At 46.6% G+C, this 16,900-nt stretch overlaps 1 protein-coding gene across 2 annotated transcripts in view; it reads left to right on the top strand.

The window, feature by feature from the left end:
• ARHGAP26 (Rho GTPase activating protein 26) overlaps positions 1–15,730 on the top strand; it is a 1,945,875-nt gene extending 1,930,145 nt beyond the window's left edge. For both annotated transcript variants that reach the window (XM_069244698.1, XM_069244699.1), the window contains one exon: positions 15,388–15,730. In XM_069244698.1, coding sequence (XP_069100799.1) covers positions 15,388–15,476 — 89 coding nt within the window. In that variant the 3' untranslated portion in view covers positions 15,477–15,730. The remainder of the gene's footprint in view (positions 1–15,387) is intronic.
• Positions 15,731–16,900: the final 1,170 nt, after the last annotated feature.

The raw sequence follows: 16,900 nt of genomic DNA, 5'->3' as shown, positions 1-16,900 counted from the left end.
GTGTGCCCAGGGCCGTAGTGTGTCCCATATCGAGTGTCTTTGGAAGAGCAACTGGCCTGGTGCAGGCTCAGTTCGATCCTAGTCAGATTTTTTCTGATGAAGAGCCGAACAGTAAAGCATTTATTTGCGTATGCTTTTCAGTTGGGAGCTCACCTTAAGATCACATGTAACCTTTTGCACAACTTTAGCCTTTCGCAGAAATTCATGAAATCTTCTCTTGAACTTAATAGCAGTTAATGGGCATGTTCTCAGAGAACGTGTACACAGTGAAAACTTCTGCCGTTGGGGTGATTGCCTGCTTTCTACGCACGTTGCAGCGGTTCTGTCCAAGGCACCCCCTGGCGGTCCCGATCTTGTTTGGTCATCGTGAACTTGCGGCATCGTGCATTCACCCGGTCTCTCTTGCAGAGCTGAGAAATAATTCTTACCGGTGGCGGCTCAGCTCCCGTCGGAGTACGCGTCCACCACATTCTGCGACCGTCAGCATCCCGAAGGAGCTTTCCTGCGGTGGGCTGGCTCGGACAACTCGTTGTTGATGAGTTTCTTTCATCCAGCATCGGTGTCAGATAAAAGGTCCTTGTGGATGCCGCTCGGGTGGATTAAGGCAAACGTCTGGGGCATTCGTTAGCCAGTGGCATCGGTGAGGGAACTGGTGCCAAATGAATGTCCTCCTCGGACAGCTCGTTTCGCACTGGTCTCTAACTTCCTGGCCTGAAACTCCCCCCTTTAGTGTGTTCACATTTCTGTTTCTCTCCTATATGCCGCTGCCTGTGTGTACTCTCCACAGTAAATTACTACAGTGGGTAATTTTGTTAAGAATCTTGTACACAGCGCTCAATTTTGTTCTGTTCGCCTCTGTCCTTGTCAATGCAAGTTTGTTGTGAGAAAGGACAGCTCAATGTTTTGTACGTCTATAATTTAATGCTGCAATGCTGTTGCTTTCTGCTATCTCTTTGTTTGTTTACATACACTGCACATTCTCTCTATGTTGATAATAACAAGTAGCCAGACAGACGTTTGCATTTCAAAATACACCCTGCTTAATAAGACTGAAATCTGTCCAACCATGTTTCAACAGCCTTTTGTTACGCTTATACCTGTACTGCATTATATAATGTTGTATTGACAATTTATTTAGGCATACCACAAACTCGATCCTATCTTTTAATTAAATAATAATGTATAAGATTCCCATAATGTATAAAATTCCCGTAACAATGATGTAGGACATTATCGTCTCGGACAAGTGGGTAAAATAATTTTTTGGCATTTGGATAGTCACTGGACTTCACAGCGACCCACCCTCTAGCCTTTCAATGACCACGAGTATTTGGCTCAGCTTCAACAGCTGAAAACCAGGTTGCAGACACACCTCATCAAGGGTGTGATTGAATTAGTGCCAGCACACAAGCAAAACCAGTCAAACTACTGTAGAGATTTTCTTATTCAGAAGGAGGGCACGGGCCTCCATCCCATCATAGTCCTAAGCCCGAAAACAAACTTTGTCTTTCTGGATAGTGACCTTGGTGTAGATCATTCCTTACCTGCTCCGGTAACTCAATGGGAACACTGATACAGAGGACTTCTACTTTCACATCTTCACCCACAGGAAACAGTAGCGGTTCCCAATGTTCTCCATAGGCCGAGGCCGCTGTGAGTTCAATGGGCTGCCTTGCAGGCCCTTCATGAAGGACTTTGCCTTAATGACAGTTCATCTCTAGAGACCAAGGGTGTAGGAAGCTGGCTCTGCATATACTATATCAAAGTGAGATAGAGTGTGCACAGAGTCCAGGGGTTCCTCAGAGGCTTAACAGAGGCTAAAGTAGATAATACTAATGCTCTCTTTTGTGGTAGTGTGGTCGAGCAGTTAGGCTTATCAGAGAGTAGTGCAAAACATTTGTTGTACACACACAGTCAATAGAAAAAACACACACTTAATGACTTAACTCCAAACCAATGGTTTTTATATAGCAAAAATATATTTTCTTTATTTTTAGGACCACCAGATCCAAGTTGCAGGTAAGTAAATTAAAGTTTTGTATTTCACACATGTATCAACAGTACTTTGTTTGACATAGGTAAGTAATACAGTTTTTGGCAATAATCTGTTTTAAAAATGGACACAGCAATTTTCAGAAACAGTTCCTGGGGGGAAGAAAAGTTAGATCGGTTTACAGGTAAGTACAACATTTACATTCTCAGTCCCCAGGTTTTAGGAAGTCCACCGGTTGGGGTTTAAGTTAACCCCAAACACTCACCACCAGCAACACCGGGCCGGCTGCAGAGGTCAAAGATATACAATTTTAAAGTGGGCTCTTATGGAGACAGGGGGTATTCGGAATCAGGCCTGCCTGCAGGTAAGTACCCGCAGCTCGGAGGTCAGACCAGGGGAATTTGAAGGAGCACTGGAAGGACCACAAGTAGTCACCAAACACACACCTTCAGCAGCACAGGGACGGCTGGGTGCAGGGTGGAAACAGGATTCGGGTTTCCAATGTTGCTCTATGAGGAGACCCCGGGGGTCACTCAGAGGCTACAGGCGAGGTCCAGGGGGGTGTCTCAGGCACAACACTGGTTGGACAGGGAGGAGGGCCGCCTGCTGGACGTAGAAGCACCCGGGGGTTGGTTTCTCCAAGGCCAGGACGCTGCAGGTGCAGTGTGTCTTTAGGCATCAGATATCCTTGTCTGGGGGTCCTCAGGATTCCCTCTCCATGTGTCGTCTTGGAGGGGTGGAGAGGTCACCCCAGGGTGGGCACTTGCTCGCAATCATCTGTGGACCTTCTCTTGCTGAGTGGACCACCTGGACACGAGCCATGGATGTTAGTTGCATAGGGGTCAAGACTCACGCATCAGAAGTGAGGTGGGAGTCCTTGGTTTTGTTAGACAGAGCCGCTGTCCTCAGGAGTTCTTGGTCCTTTTGGGTGCAGGGCATTCCTCTGGAGTAGGGTAAATGTCGCTGGTCCCGCTGGACATGTCACTGGTCATTTGGCACTTCTCCACCAGAAGTTGTGGCTCTTGGCCAAGGGAGCTATAGAGAGAGAGTCCCTGTGCCAGAAGTAGGTCGTGGTTGTTATCCCTGCTACTTTCTGGTGCCCAATAAAGACAAGGGTTTACGACCTATCCTCGACCTTCGGGACCTCAGTCTCTTCCTCAAGAAGGAGAAATTCAAAATGCTCACCCTGGCTTAGGACCTGTCTGTCTTGGACCCAGAAAACTGGATGGTAGCGTTGGACTTGCAGGACGCTTTTTTCGATATTCCCATCCTTCCTGCCCACAAACTTTACCTAAGATTTGTGGTAGGTCATGAGCACTTTCAATTTACCGTGCTCCACTTCGGCCTTACCAGCGTCCCTTGGGTGTTCACAAAAGTGATGGCGGTGGTTGCAGCTCATCTGCACAGGTTGGGGGTTTCAGTTTCCCCTACCTTGACGACTGGCTGTTGAAGGCGGACGCGTCCAAGAAAGTCATCTCCCACCTTCAGACTACGGCGATCCTCCTGCACATGCTTGGGTTCACTATACATGTGCCAAAGTCACACCTAACTCCCTCTTAGACTCTCCCTTTCATCAGAGCTGTTCTGCACACTTTGCACTTTCGGGCCTTTCCTCCGAAAAAAAGAGTCCAGGATGTTCAGGCTATGATTCCGATCTTTCAGCCTCTATCTTGGGTTTCGGTGGTACTGACTCTGAGGCTGCTGGGCCTCGTGGCCTCCTGCATCCTGCTAGTGAGACATGCTAGATGGCATATGCGAGCTCTGCAGTAGGACTTGAAGTTCCAATGGGTGCAGCATCAGGGAAATCTCTCCAACATGGTCCAGATTTTGAAGGGGACTGCGAAAGACTTGCAGTGGTGGCTTTGGAATCCGCATTGGTTCAACTGCAGATCCCTCTCCCTTCCCCAACCAGATCTATCCATAGTGACGGACGTGTCACTTCTGGTGTGGGGCGGCCATATGGGAGAGGGGGAGATCATAGGCCTCTGGTCTCCGGCTGAGTCTGGGCTCCATATCAGTCTCCTGGAGCTCCAGGCGACCAGGCTTGCATTGAAAGCATTTCTTCCCTCTCTGAAAGGAAAAGTAGTGCAAGTGTTCACAGACAGCACTACTGCCATGTGGTACTGCAACAAACAGGGCGGAGTAGGGTCCTGGACCCTTTTTCAGGAGGTGCTACGCCTCTGGAAATGGCTGACACATCAAGACATCACCCTGGTGGTTCAACATCTGGTGGGCTATCTGAACGCCAGAGCAGACAAACTCAGCTGTCGATGCATAGCCAATCACAAATGGCGTCTCCATCCGGAGGTGGCACAAAGTCTCTTTCAGCAGTGGGGAGAGCCATGGTTAGATCTGTTTGTCTCTGCAGAGAATGCAAAATCTTTTCTGTTTTGTACGTTGGAGTTTCCAAGGCGGCAATCGCTCGGAGACTCTTTTTGTCTCACACTCTGGCCTCCTTTACGCCTTTCCACCTAAACCACTTCTGTCCAGAGTTCTCAAGAAGATCAGGAACGACTGGGCCAAAGTCATCTTGGTGGCTCCAGACTGAGCACGGAGAGTATGGTATCCAGAGCTTTTTATTGCGCATGGCCACCAAGCCTCCACTTAGTCTGCCTAATCTTCTATCGCAACAGCAGGGGACGGTTCTCCACCTGAACCTGTCCAATCTCAGCTTTCATGCATGGAGATTGATCGGTGGCAATTGATGGCTTTTGACCTTCCACCCGAAGTCTGTGATGTTATCTTGGGAGCCAGGCATCCCTCCACCAAAACGGTATACGCCTGTCATTGGCAGAAATTTGTGGCATGGTGTACCATAAATCTGTTGAACCCCTCTCTGGTTACCATCACTTCTGCTCGCAGAGTGAGTGAGCTTCAGGATTTTTCTTCTAAGCCCCCATTTTTGTGTGTGCACCCTGACAGGTGGTGTTACGCACTAAGGCTTCCTGCCCACCCAAAGTCGTTACGCCTTTTCATGTAGGCCAGTCCATCACTTTGCCTACTTTTTACGCACCTCCACCTCCTTCTCATGAAAAGGAGAGACTCCACCGTCTGGAATCAAAAAGAGCATTGGCGTAGTCTCTCAATCGTAGTAAAGATTTCCGGAAGGGCAGTCAACTCTTTGTTGGATATGTAGGTGCGAAGAAACGGAAGGCGATGCAAAAACATACCATCTCACGATGGGTACTTCTTTGCATCAAAATGTGCTACGCTTTGGCCAAGAAGCAACCCCCTGAGGGCTTGCGTGCTCATTCCACCAGAGCAACTGCTACTTCCACAGCGTTAGCACGTGGAGTTCCTGTTCTGGATATCTGCCAGGCAGCAATGTGGGCATCACTGCACACGTTTACTAAACATTACTGTCTGGACAGTCAGGTCCGTAGGGACGGCTACTTTGGTCGTTCGGTCTTGCAGGACTTTATAGTATGATCTTGGTTCGGAGCCCAGCCTCCAGGGATGGCATAGCTTGGGTATCTATTCTAAGGTAAGGATTCTGGAACTAGAAGTCTCTATCAGATGTACAAATTACTTACCTTTGGTAGCAATATATCTGGTAGAGACATATTCTAGTTGCAGATTCCTTACGGACCCACCCATCCTCCCCGCTTGCAAACTGATTTCTAGGGACTTGGCTTCCCCATTCAGGGCCTTAGCTCTGGCGCATCAATTTGAGTGTTCTCTGCGGCTCTGTGCTTTGGCGTGGAAGTCGTGAGTAGAAACTGACGTCACTGCTCTGAGGCGTCGTCTGTGTACTACTCCAGACGTGATCACGGTGACTACGATGCCAATGGCACCTGCGGCGTCGACCGACGCCACCTACCAATGCGCAAGGCTATTGCACGAAGAACAAATCTCTGGAGCCAGTCGGACACCTGGGGGAAAATTCTAAGGTAAGGAATCTGCAACTAGAATATGTCTCTACCAGATAAATCATTACCAAAGGTAAGTAACTTGCACTTTGTGCCTTGCTGAAGAAAACATGCTGCAGTGAAGGCCAGACATTTTTTGTCAGTGGTGACCCTCATGCCTGTTTACTTCACCATGATTCCATTGTCCAGACTCGGGATGTTGGCCTTTCAGGAATATCTTAACCTTCAGAAGATTCAGATCTTGAGAGTGTAAAGACAAAGTTCAGGTAACAGATGTTAGTCCTCAAGGCAATTTGACCTCTAATCTGCATTGGACTGTAGAAATGCACTTCCACGTTGCACCCCAATGTGACAGTTGCCCTGGGTGTATCTCTGGAAAGTTTGGGGATTGCTTGAACTTGTTTCAAGCTAAAGGCCTATGTATTGATCCTAGAAAGAGTCTACATATATGTGTTCTGGGGATGTGGGTGGCAAGCTTACCAGTATCTTCATTACTCCAGAAGCATAAGCCACTGAAAAGATGGTGCTGCTCTTGATTGATGATATGACCACTGTGTCAGCATTCTCAAGCAAGTAGCCACCTGCTCACTGGGTTCACCTGCTCAGGGAGGCACAGGACATTTTGAATGAAGTGCACCTGATGCTGAGTGAGCCTCACAAACTGTTGCCATGCCAGTTGGCTTTGGCCACGTCGTGCCTGCAACATGCTTCTATTACGTTTTACCTTATGGTGATACTGCACTACTGAAAGAGGCCTGGCTAGGCATTAGTTTGTCTAACAATCAGTCAATAAGTAGGTCTTACTGTAGATGATGATCTGTTCAGAGAGCATGTGCACAGGTGAGAACTCAACGTGGTGCTGACATTTGCCATTCTGAAGCTCTTTGATCAAGTGCTTGACGTTGCTTTCCAAGTTCCTCGCCTAGAAGATAACCTTTCAGGCAGGCACCTCATTCTGGAGGCTGTGGAAGAGTTTGTATTTCTCCGATACTGTACCATTTGTCAAGTTTAACCCCAACAGAGTTTCTCTTCAGATGCACCCAAAGTTTATACCAAAGGTGTGGTGTTAGTTTCATCTCCGTCAAACGGTGTAGTTGCTGTTTTTTTTTTTCTTCTTCAAATAAGCCATGTCTCTGGCAAAGGAAGCGATACACTCTCTGTACATGAAGAGGGCTCAGATATCAAGCTGACATGACTAAGACACTCAGATCAGTGCCTCAGCTGAATGTAGCCTTTCAGCAACATTTTCAAGGGTAGGGGTTTCAAAGGCAACCATTGCTAGGTGGCCACAAGATTATCAAGTTTATGTACCAGAAGGTAGACAGACAACTGCCTCAACAGTGGCTGATCACACATTGAGAAAGAAAGCTTCAATATTGTTGTTCATGACCAGTGCATCGCTGATTTACATTTCCAAATTAGATTAGCAAGCATTACTGCTTGAATTCTGATGCAAGGCCAGCTCTGCTATCGGGGAAGCGGTGCTGAAGACTGTTTTCTGCACTCAGGCTGCCTCAAAACTACTCATTTATTGTGGACAGCTTTTCTTATTTAGGTGTAACCAAAGGATAATCACCATCTTATCTACTGTTCATTATCCATGTATCCTTTTAGTACAGCTTATTGAGCAGTACCAGTTGAACTTCAAAATGCATGTTAATGATACCCAATCTGCTACCAATTGGGTGATATACCTAATAAATCAACCACTATGACCTCCTGCTTCAACCATGTATTCCACTGAATGGGTGAGAGCTTCCCGGGCATGGATGAAGCTCAAACAGGAAATCTAGTGATGATGAGAAACATTGGCAAATTCAGTAGGTCTCGCCTTTTTACTTTCCATTGCAGACACATTGGGTTTGCTTTTTTTTTGTTTGTTTGTTTTTACATATATATTTTAGCATAGTTAAGAACAAAAAAGTTAATTATTTTTCTTTACAGCATCCCCAAAAATATGCTATAATTCAGACACATGCATGCATCATCACGAATGTGCATGTATGCATTATGCCTGTGTGGCAGACCCAATGTCATAGTGTGTTTGCACAGGTGCAGTGGCACTTTTATTGGCACAGCACCAAATTGCAGCTTCTGTGTCCTCTAAAAATGACTTTAAAAAAAGATGAGGATTGCAAGCAACGGAGGTGCAGGCAAGGGGGGTGGACAGAGCGACAGGAGCAGTGGAGGAAGCAATGGAGGAGTTGGGTGTAGGATGTATTTATTTATTTATTTATTTAAAGAATGCAAGAAACCGAAATTAGATTTGGAGTGCTGGTAGAAGCAACTGACACACTGGGTGGGGCATTGTGGTAGGAACAAAGAACACAAGATAGGAAATGGTGGAAGAAGCAACAGACTAGCTTGGAGAGGGGCAACACAGAGTGAGGATGCTGATTTCCTTGGGGAAGCAGCACACACGGAGAAAGAGCTAGAAAACTGTGAGCACTTGCATTGAATGCTAAAAGAAAAGTGTTGTTCCCTGAACGTTATCAGTGGAAGGATACAATCATCCAGTCAGAAGGATGTGAAAGAGACTACTCCAGGGGAGGGACAGACTCAAGGAGAGAGAGGAACACACTTGAATAAGAGGCAGGCAAATACGTTTGACTTCAAAGACAACCAGTAGTAAGCACTAAGGTAATCCATAGCCTATTTTAAGTCTGGGTATTGTCCACAAATAGGTCTTTAGACCATAAAAACTAAATTCTGTATCTAGGCAAGCCCTAAAAACTGAAACCAACACACTATCCTTAAATAGCTCCCAGCCATACTGTTCATTATTATCTCTGGAATAAGAAACCAGGGGGATACGTTTGATTCATAACTTGGTTGCTCCTACAAGTCAATGCAGTTGTCAAGTGCACTCCTCCAAGCCCTTCATAACATGGAGCTTGTGTGAGTCCGTGTCATTGCACATCTCTGCACTTCCATTTGTTCCACTGAACTCCTTTTCATGCTTCAAAAGCTTCAGAACCAGACTGCACTTAAAACTCCACATAGACAACTCTTATAAATAGCTCTCTAACGTAGGACTACACTCTGGTACTGCCCTCCTGTTCCAATTGCCTAGAGTCAAGCGTAGAAGGTCTGATGGCCGAGCAGTCAGCTTTTTTAGGGCCCCATATCAGTCACAGTCCGCCTTTTCCTCTTCAGCAACTGCTCAAACATTCCACATTCAGAAAAGCTTTGAAAACCCATCTCTTTGGTTAAGCTAAGGCTGTTCTGTTCTGGAAGGTGTGTTTCTAATAAAACACCAATTTCTCTCCTTGTGTATATTCCCTGGGCATTACAATGGATCTTGAAACTTTAAAGCACTTCTCCTGCACGCCATTAGGTGTTGTAGTGCAGTTGTGCCCCAACATTGCTGAGCTCCAAAAGTGATGAACGGAGCTTCATAAAAATGCCACCCATGCACACTGACATAAGGTCTTTTCTTGATGCGCCTTCAGATGCTGATGCAGAGCTTTACGTCAAACCCTAAAATGACAGGGTTCAAACCATGTAGGGATGGTCCCAAACAGATGTCTTTGATGGACCCTCATGAAGGGTATCTTTGGTGCTTGAGGCCAGAGCTCAACTCCAGGTCCTGTGATGACTGAACTCAGGTGAATCTGAAGACTATATGGGACGGCAAAGGCAAACTTTACCTCTCCAAACACAAGACCCCATGACATAGGCTGGTTGAGAGGGAGGTCCCATTCCTGCTCCCAAATTCATTCTCATGGCAGATCATCGCCGCAGTCAGTCTTCAGGTAAGCTCAAGAAAATACATAAGAAATTGAAGCCGAAATCTGCTCCTTCCCGTCACTCTCGGACTCCAGAGGGTGTCATTGTGCTTCCAGGTCTCGCTCCCAATCTCCATCAGAGCTGATTTCCAGTCTAGCCCCCTTGTTTCAGGGTACATTGACAACATTGAAGAAGATAGAAGCTTTTAAACAGGCCATGCTGTGATTTTTGGCACTTTACCGGGCCCCTCTGGTACATCTTCTGGCCCAAAGATTCCTCATGGGGCACCAATCAGACTTCCACCAGCAGGTTGCCTGTGGCGTGGTCTGTGCCGGTTGAGCCCGTATTCAGTTTAGCACTGACTCAGGTGCTAAATTAAGTGCTGGTACCAACCCCTGCACCTACTCCCTTTGCATTGACACTGATGCCAGAGGAGGACTTACAACTCATTCTGCTAAACTACTCTGAGCAGAATCACCTCAAGCTTGATTTGGGGTTGCACTCTGCTCATACCAGCACGCATCCAACAGGCAATCCTTCTGATTACACTTTGTCTTTACTACACAGTATAGCCAAACCTTACATAGTCTTTTCAGCACTGGGCCAGACAGGGACAGTTATAATAAAGGGGATGATTAGATCCCAAACTATGATAAGGAACACAGGTATGAAGAACTCCAAGGTGCCAGCGTTCTGGACACTTCTCCACATACAGGTCTTGTGTGTCTCACTGGTCCTACTATGGAGGAAAGCACATCCTTTTAGTCATTATGTGAAGGGCGGACCAAGTCTTAAACCTACAGCTCCACACTAGGGAATTGGAAATTATTGTTTTGACTGAGTTACTTAAGCCAGGTCAGGTCTCTAAAGAGTCTTTATTACCATTTAACAAAACTCTCACAGATCCTCTTTTATGCACTTAGGCAAAACCATGTTCATGTTCACCTGTTAACAGTCACCATCATCATTGCCATTGTCCTACATTGGGCATTCTAGCATTTCTTACACAACATCCTTTGCCACAGAGTTTGGTGGCACAGGAGTCCATCGGCCAAGTCATTCCCCTTGACTTTCGTACCACCCTGCCTTATTGCAAGTCAAAACGATTAGAGACATTTGGCAAATAGATCTTGTCCTCTATGAGCCTTTGTCTGAGGTAAGTGAATGCCAACTGCCTTCTAGGCTGCTACTATTGCCCATAGGGACACAGTGGCACAAATTTCACCTGTTGTTCCAGACAACCTTCTAGCTATTACGAATGGCGACAGTGCAGCAAAATTAATTATATGTTCTGGCTTGAACATGACTAACTGTTGAGGTCGAACAATAGGCATCAATGGATGAAGTCTACAAGTTTCTTCAGGGATGTCCAAGCATCCCTCATGAACATGCTGTTTGACGGCTCAAACCTCTTTGGTGAAAAAGTGAATACATTCCTGTAATGATTGAAGGAGAGTAGAACCAGAACATGTTTCTTTGGTCGTCTGCTCCCGCCAGACAGTTCCAACAATTTTGCCCTCTCCTTGGCTATGGTTGAGGCTTTCAGTATTGACAACACTATACCCCTCCACCAGCCCAGCAGGCCTTGCTGCCTTTCATGGCCAAGGCTGCAGTTCACAAAGACAACGCTCTGGACAGCAAGGACAATGCACAGCCAAGTTCCCCTCCCCTTCTGCAGTCCTAGCTGGCACAAAGCAACCCTAACCCTGTCTGAGCTAGGATCCATATTTCCTCCAAGGCTGGCACACCATCATTTCAGACAAGTGGGTTCTCTAAATTGCATGTCAAGGCTACATCCTCCATTTTCTTTTTAACCCACCTCACCTTCCACCACTTTCAAGGCAGTTAACAAGGGACCACCTATCTGTCCCACCTCACCTTCTACCACCTTCAAGGCAGTTGACAGAGGACCACCTATCCATCTTGCAGCAGGAAGTATAGACTCTTTTGGCCAAAGGGGCCACAGAGAGGGTTCTGACCCAGGAAATAGGGACTAGCTGTTGCTCCTGCTATTTCCTTGTGCCAAAGGACGACAGAGGCCTTTGTCCTATTTTAACTCTCTGCCCTCTGAATAAGAGAATGAGAAACTCAAGCTGCTCATACTGGCCCAGGTTCTGGCTGCATTGAATCCAGGTGACTGGATAGTGACTTTGGGTTTTTAGGGTGCTCACTTTCATGTGCCCGTTGTGCAGTCCCACAGACGTTCCTTGCTGTTCAAAGTGAGCAGAAGCATTTTCAATTTGCGGCGCTCTGCTTTAGCTTGAACAGTGACGTTTGGATGATCACAAATGTGATTGCGGTGGTCCCAGCACAACTTCGGAGATCGGGAATACCAGTTTTCCCCTACCTTAATAACTGGCTTGTTTAAAGCAGGCTTACACAGGCAGTTGTGGGCCACCTCCAGATGACTGCAAACTTCAGGACATAATTGGGTTCACAATCAGCATGCTGCAGTCATACCTGGTTCCTTTGCAGATGCTTTCCTTCATTGGCTCCATCCTGGAAACTGTGCAGTTTCAGGACTTCCCTCCACTGCAACAAGCCCAGGGCTATGATCCCAATGTTTCAGCCTTGGTCCTGCATCTAGGTGACAGTGGCTCTGACACTACTGGGCCTCTTGACATTCTGCATACTACTAAGCTACACCAAGTGGCATATACAAGCGTTTCTCTCCACTAGAACCTGAAGTCTAATTTTGCCCATCTCCAGGGGAACCTTTCAGTTTCCATTTAAGTTTTGGAGGAGACTGTGAAACACCTGCTGTGGTGGCACCCACAGTACTGATCCATTGCAGATCAAGCTGTAGGATGTCCTTTTGTTCATTATAACTTTGGCCCAGCAAGGACTTGGATTGAGCAATGGTAAAAGTTATTTGATGGCCCATTCAGCCTTTTTATGTTTACCAGACAACTGTCCATGGTCAAAACACGTCATGATGAGATTTTTGAAATATTTGACTGACTTACTTCCTTCAAAACCCTTTGTGATGCCAGAGTGAGATCTTAATTTGGTATTCACTTTCCTCGTGTGCATGCTACTTGAACCCATGCACAGCTGTCCAGTATGTTTTCTGACATTGAACACTATGCTTCTGATTGCGGTGACCTTGGCTGGTTGCCGGAAAAAATTCAAACTTTTTCAATACATCTACCTTATATTATCTTCTTTCCACACAAAGTGGTTTTGAGAACCAAGGTGGACTTTTTGCCTAAACTTCTTACAACCTTCCACGTTGGACAACCTTTCAACGATCTTTGCCCTGCCTCATCCATCGAATGGACGAGCAGATCTTTGTAGGTTTCTCTGAAGCAAACAAATGCATGGCAGTGCAGAAGGGACTCTGTCAAGCTGGATAGCCCTCTTCATCACAATTTGCTACATGGTAGCCAAATAGCAGCCCCATGAGGGGGTTGAGAGCCCATTCTACAAGGGTCAAGGCTACTATCACTGACATGGCACATGGAGTACCGGCACTTATCGGTCAGTCTTCGATGTGGTTGTCATTACACGTGTTCACAAAGCACTACAACCTTGACAGCCAGGTCTTATGTGAAAGGCATTTCGCCCATTTGGTCCCAAACATCTATTTCTGAGCCATTCCACTGACCCACCACATTGGGAGTTATGCTTTGGAATCTATTCTAAAGGTGAGGAATCTGTGGTTAGAAGTATCCTTCAAAAGAACAAGTTACTTACCTTTGGCTATGCTCTCTCTAGTTGATACTCCATGTAACCACAGAAGAAGGTTGAGGTTCTAGGATGTCACTCAGAATCCCTCCGTGAAGAATATCCCCATAATTCACTGTTACCCTTCTATAATTTTATGTTACCTATTGCCCAGCACACCTGTCCCTTCTTTCAGCAGCTTTGCAGAGCATAAGGGAAATAGGGGAGCCATACATTACATGGCCTCTCCTTCCGATCCCAATTTTTTTTTTTTTTTAAAATGGCTCCTGCCACCCACCCTTTGCCTGGCCTCCAGAATGTTTCCTTCTCTCCAGGACTGTTCTGACAGACTCTCAGAGAGACCTGCCAGACACACCCTAGAATTCAATGCTTAATTTGAGTCAGTGGTTGCAGGTGAGATCTGCCGGCACTTACTTGTGAGGATCAGGGCTTATTTTTCATCATCAGACATTGACCCAGAACAAGAGAAAAAATACAAAGGGCCAAAGGAGGAGAAATAGAGACAAAACAGTGACAAAGGGAAAATGCAAGGATGAAAAAGAATCTGCCAGAATGAGATAAAGGAGCAGGAATTGTATAGTGGTGGATGAAAGAGGTTAAGCAGCGTAGCCTGGGTGTCTGCGAAAATGCTGGACTCTTACCTTAAGCACTGCTGGAATTCTTTTATGACGTATCAACATTGGTTACGAAGTTGTGTTAGTCACTGTTGCTACATCATAGCAGTGAATTACTGGATTGAAATTCCAGCTTGCATAACAAGTGAATAAAGTAACGGCTGCTTGCAAGCGTCCCCCTTCGGTTCATAACTCAAAATGTAAACAGCGCACAAGCAGGACTTCACTGCCGTTTTCCCCATGGCAACAGCTCGTGATGTCACTTACAGGAACATTACTTTTTCATTCAAGGGAGATGGAGGCGGTGAAAGCCGCAGCCCGATGGGATATTGAAAGGGATCTTGCGAAAGCGCGGAAAATTCTTCCGTTCATGGTTGAAAGAGTTTCAGTTCCTAGAGACCTAGTCAGAGTGCGCTTCTCTGCTAGCTTCAGTTTTGCCTCTTCTAAACTCCCCGCACTCGCGAGCACCAGTCTGTGTTGCCAATAGTATTTCACGTTCGTTTTGTCCTTTAATTCTACAGACACCTCACCATACCCGACTGAAAGCACTTGACCCCACCTAATTATCAGAAAATACCTATTTTGCATGTGTGTGTGGACACCCCCTTGAAGCTACGCTCCTGCTAGCCTCATGTTTTCAAAACACCTTCCCCATCGTGTCTCCGCGGGGGCTTGGAAATGAACGCGCGACACGGTGGGATCTAGAGGGTGGTCTAGGTGGGACATCTACCCACGGATCTCTGGAACACGAACACACCTGCTCGTCTCGTCATTGTGCGTATTATTCATAAAACGCAGTTGGTTCTTCTGCGATGTGAGGGAGGCTTTAGCAGCGCTGCTGTAAGACAACCCCTGCACGCGGCCCTCACGCATGCAGCCTGCATGTACCTGCGCTGCTGCCCGCGAGGGATACAGAGAATACTGTACAGGGTGAGGCGAAAGAGAGAAAGGACCAAAAGGGTGAGCAAAGGGACTGGGGTGGATAGGAAACAGAGAAGGCTTTAGGGGGCTAGAATGAGGATGCAAGAAGATGGGAATGTGTGAGTAGGAAAGGAGGCAGTGGGTGAGAGGGAAGGGTGGCAGGGAACGAAAGAATGACGAAGGGGTGGAATAGCTAAGGTAGGGAAATAGCAGAAGATGCTGGTGTTTGAGGTAGTTTTTTTTTTTTTGTTCCTGTCACTGCCCACTGCAGGCGTACACATGAGCCTTTCAAGGTGGCCCATCTGGCAGTGCCAGGTTGACCGAAAGGCCAATCCAATACTGCAGATTGAAAGAGGAGAAACAATGAAAAGGCGAATGAATTTAAGAGCGGCTCAGAGCATGGGAGACAGAAACGAGCTCTACAGAACGAAGCACAGAGCGAACGCGAGGGCCGAGGAGGGGTAGAGGAAATAATAAATGCCTGCAAGTGCTATCAAGGCAACATAGCATGTTTTTTTAAACCCATCCAAGACAGCTCCTGGGGCTAATTTGATTTCTCTTCTTTCTCCCGCAGTTCACCCCTCCCAGGAGCCCGGCTGGTTGGAGGGAACACTGGACGGAAAGACTGGCCTCATCCCTCAGAACTACGTGCAGTTTCTCTAGCTTTCGGCCTGGTCAGCGCTGCGGAGTTTTTACATGGTATCCATGACGACTGCTGACGGCGTGTTCTGAATAATTTGCTCTTCACCACTGCGGAGCGCCGGGTGAAGGACCTCTTCTCACCCGTTGCGGTGAATGTTTGTTGCATAGTAATGTCCGAGTCTCCAAGGGATGCATGGAGCAGTGCCGCGGTACTGCCAGGGATGGATTCACACACTTTTTAGTTTGTGGATGTTTTTATTATTACTTTTAATGAACTGAGATAATTCTGTATTTTTTCCGAGCGCTTGGGAGAGTCATTCAGTGCGTGGCAGCGAGAAAGCACTAACAAATGCCATTTGACGTTGCTGGCATTTCGGGGCTTAACTCGAGGAACCCTGACTCCTTCTGACCCAGTCCTCTGGACAGCCACACAGCAGTTGCCTTTTGTTGCTTGTTTACAGTTTTGTGACGATTTTGGCACTTTACTTATGGCTTGTTTACATTTTTATTTGCAAGGTCTTTTATCACTTGAAATTCAACAAGAGCCAAACCCAGACTCCCTGCGGTCTAGAATGGCCCTCTCCTTCGGCCTTTGTGGGAAAAGAGTTGCCCAAGTGGAGGCGGGGGGCTTGCACACCACTCCCTTTTTTTTGGGTGCTTCTTTGTGTGCGTACTGCTGCTTCTCCTACTCTGGCCTGTTTATCAGTTCTCAGGCATATTTTGATTTAACACCTTTGCTGCGAGAAACCCCTCTTTGCCTAACCCTCCATAAAACCAGCAACAATCTGACTTACCAGGACAAGGTATGGTATTGATTAGCTTTCAGAAACTGTTTCCAGATTAACGTAATTTCTCTCTTAAGATAAATCATCTCTGTAACCTTCTCGTCTTTAGTTTTCCTGGAAGGCATTTGAGCACATGCTAGAAACCCTAACCGTGTCACTGCTGTCATTCCCACTTCCTAGGGTTTTTTGCTGATGTTTGAGGAATCATTTGTTTTCCATCGTTGGAAACTTTTATTTTAGTTCATGAAGAAACACTGCACTGGTCGCTGAGTTTTAAAGAGGTTTGTACAAAAATATGCTGTCGGTTAGGCACTATGAAGTTAGGACCATGGTTTCAAAGTGGTAAATTTCTGTTCACCATGTGCTGTTGTAAGCCTTTGATGGCACACTTGTGAGAAGATCCCAGTGTCTGGATTCTCGGGCTCCCACAAAGTCACCGGGGCTAGGTGAACCAAAGACAATTAGCCCTTTTGGATTAGGTTGACAGTCTTGAAAACAATCCTACACCACATTGTCCATCTGTTTTCCCCAAATGTTCTTGTCCGGGAGTGCGCGTAAAGTGGGTCATTGGTCTCTGTGGGATAGGCAGGGTGTCTGATGGCAGAAGTTGATAGTTTGAGGGACATCGATGAAGTATACTCTGAGTACCAACTAAGTCTC

This window comes from Pleurodeles waltl, chromosome 7 (genome assembly GCF_031143425.1).
Source record: "Pleurodeles waltl isolate 20211129_DDA chromosome 7, aPleWal1.hap1.20221129, whole genome shotgun sequence".
NCBI lineage: Eukaryota > Metazoa > Chordata > Amphibia > Caudata > Salamandridae > Pleurodeles > Pleurodeles waltl.
Note: the sequence above shows the minus strand (reverse complement) of the source record. Positions and strands in the feature narration are given on the sequence as shown.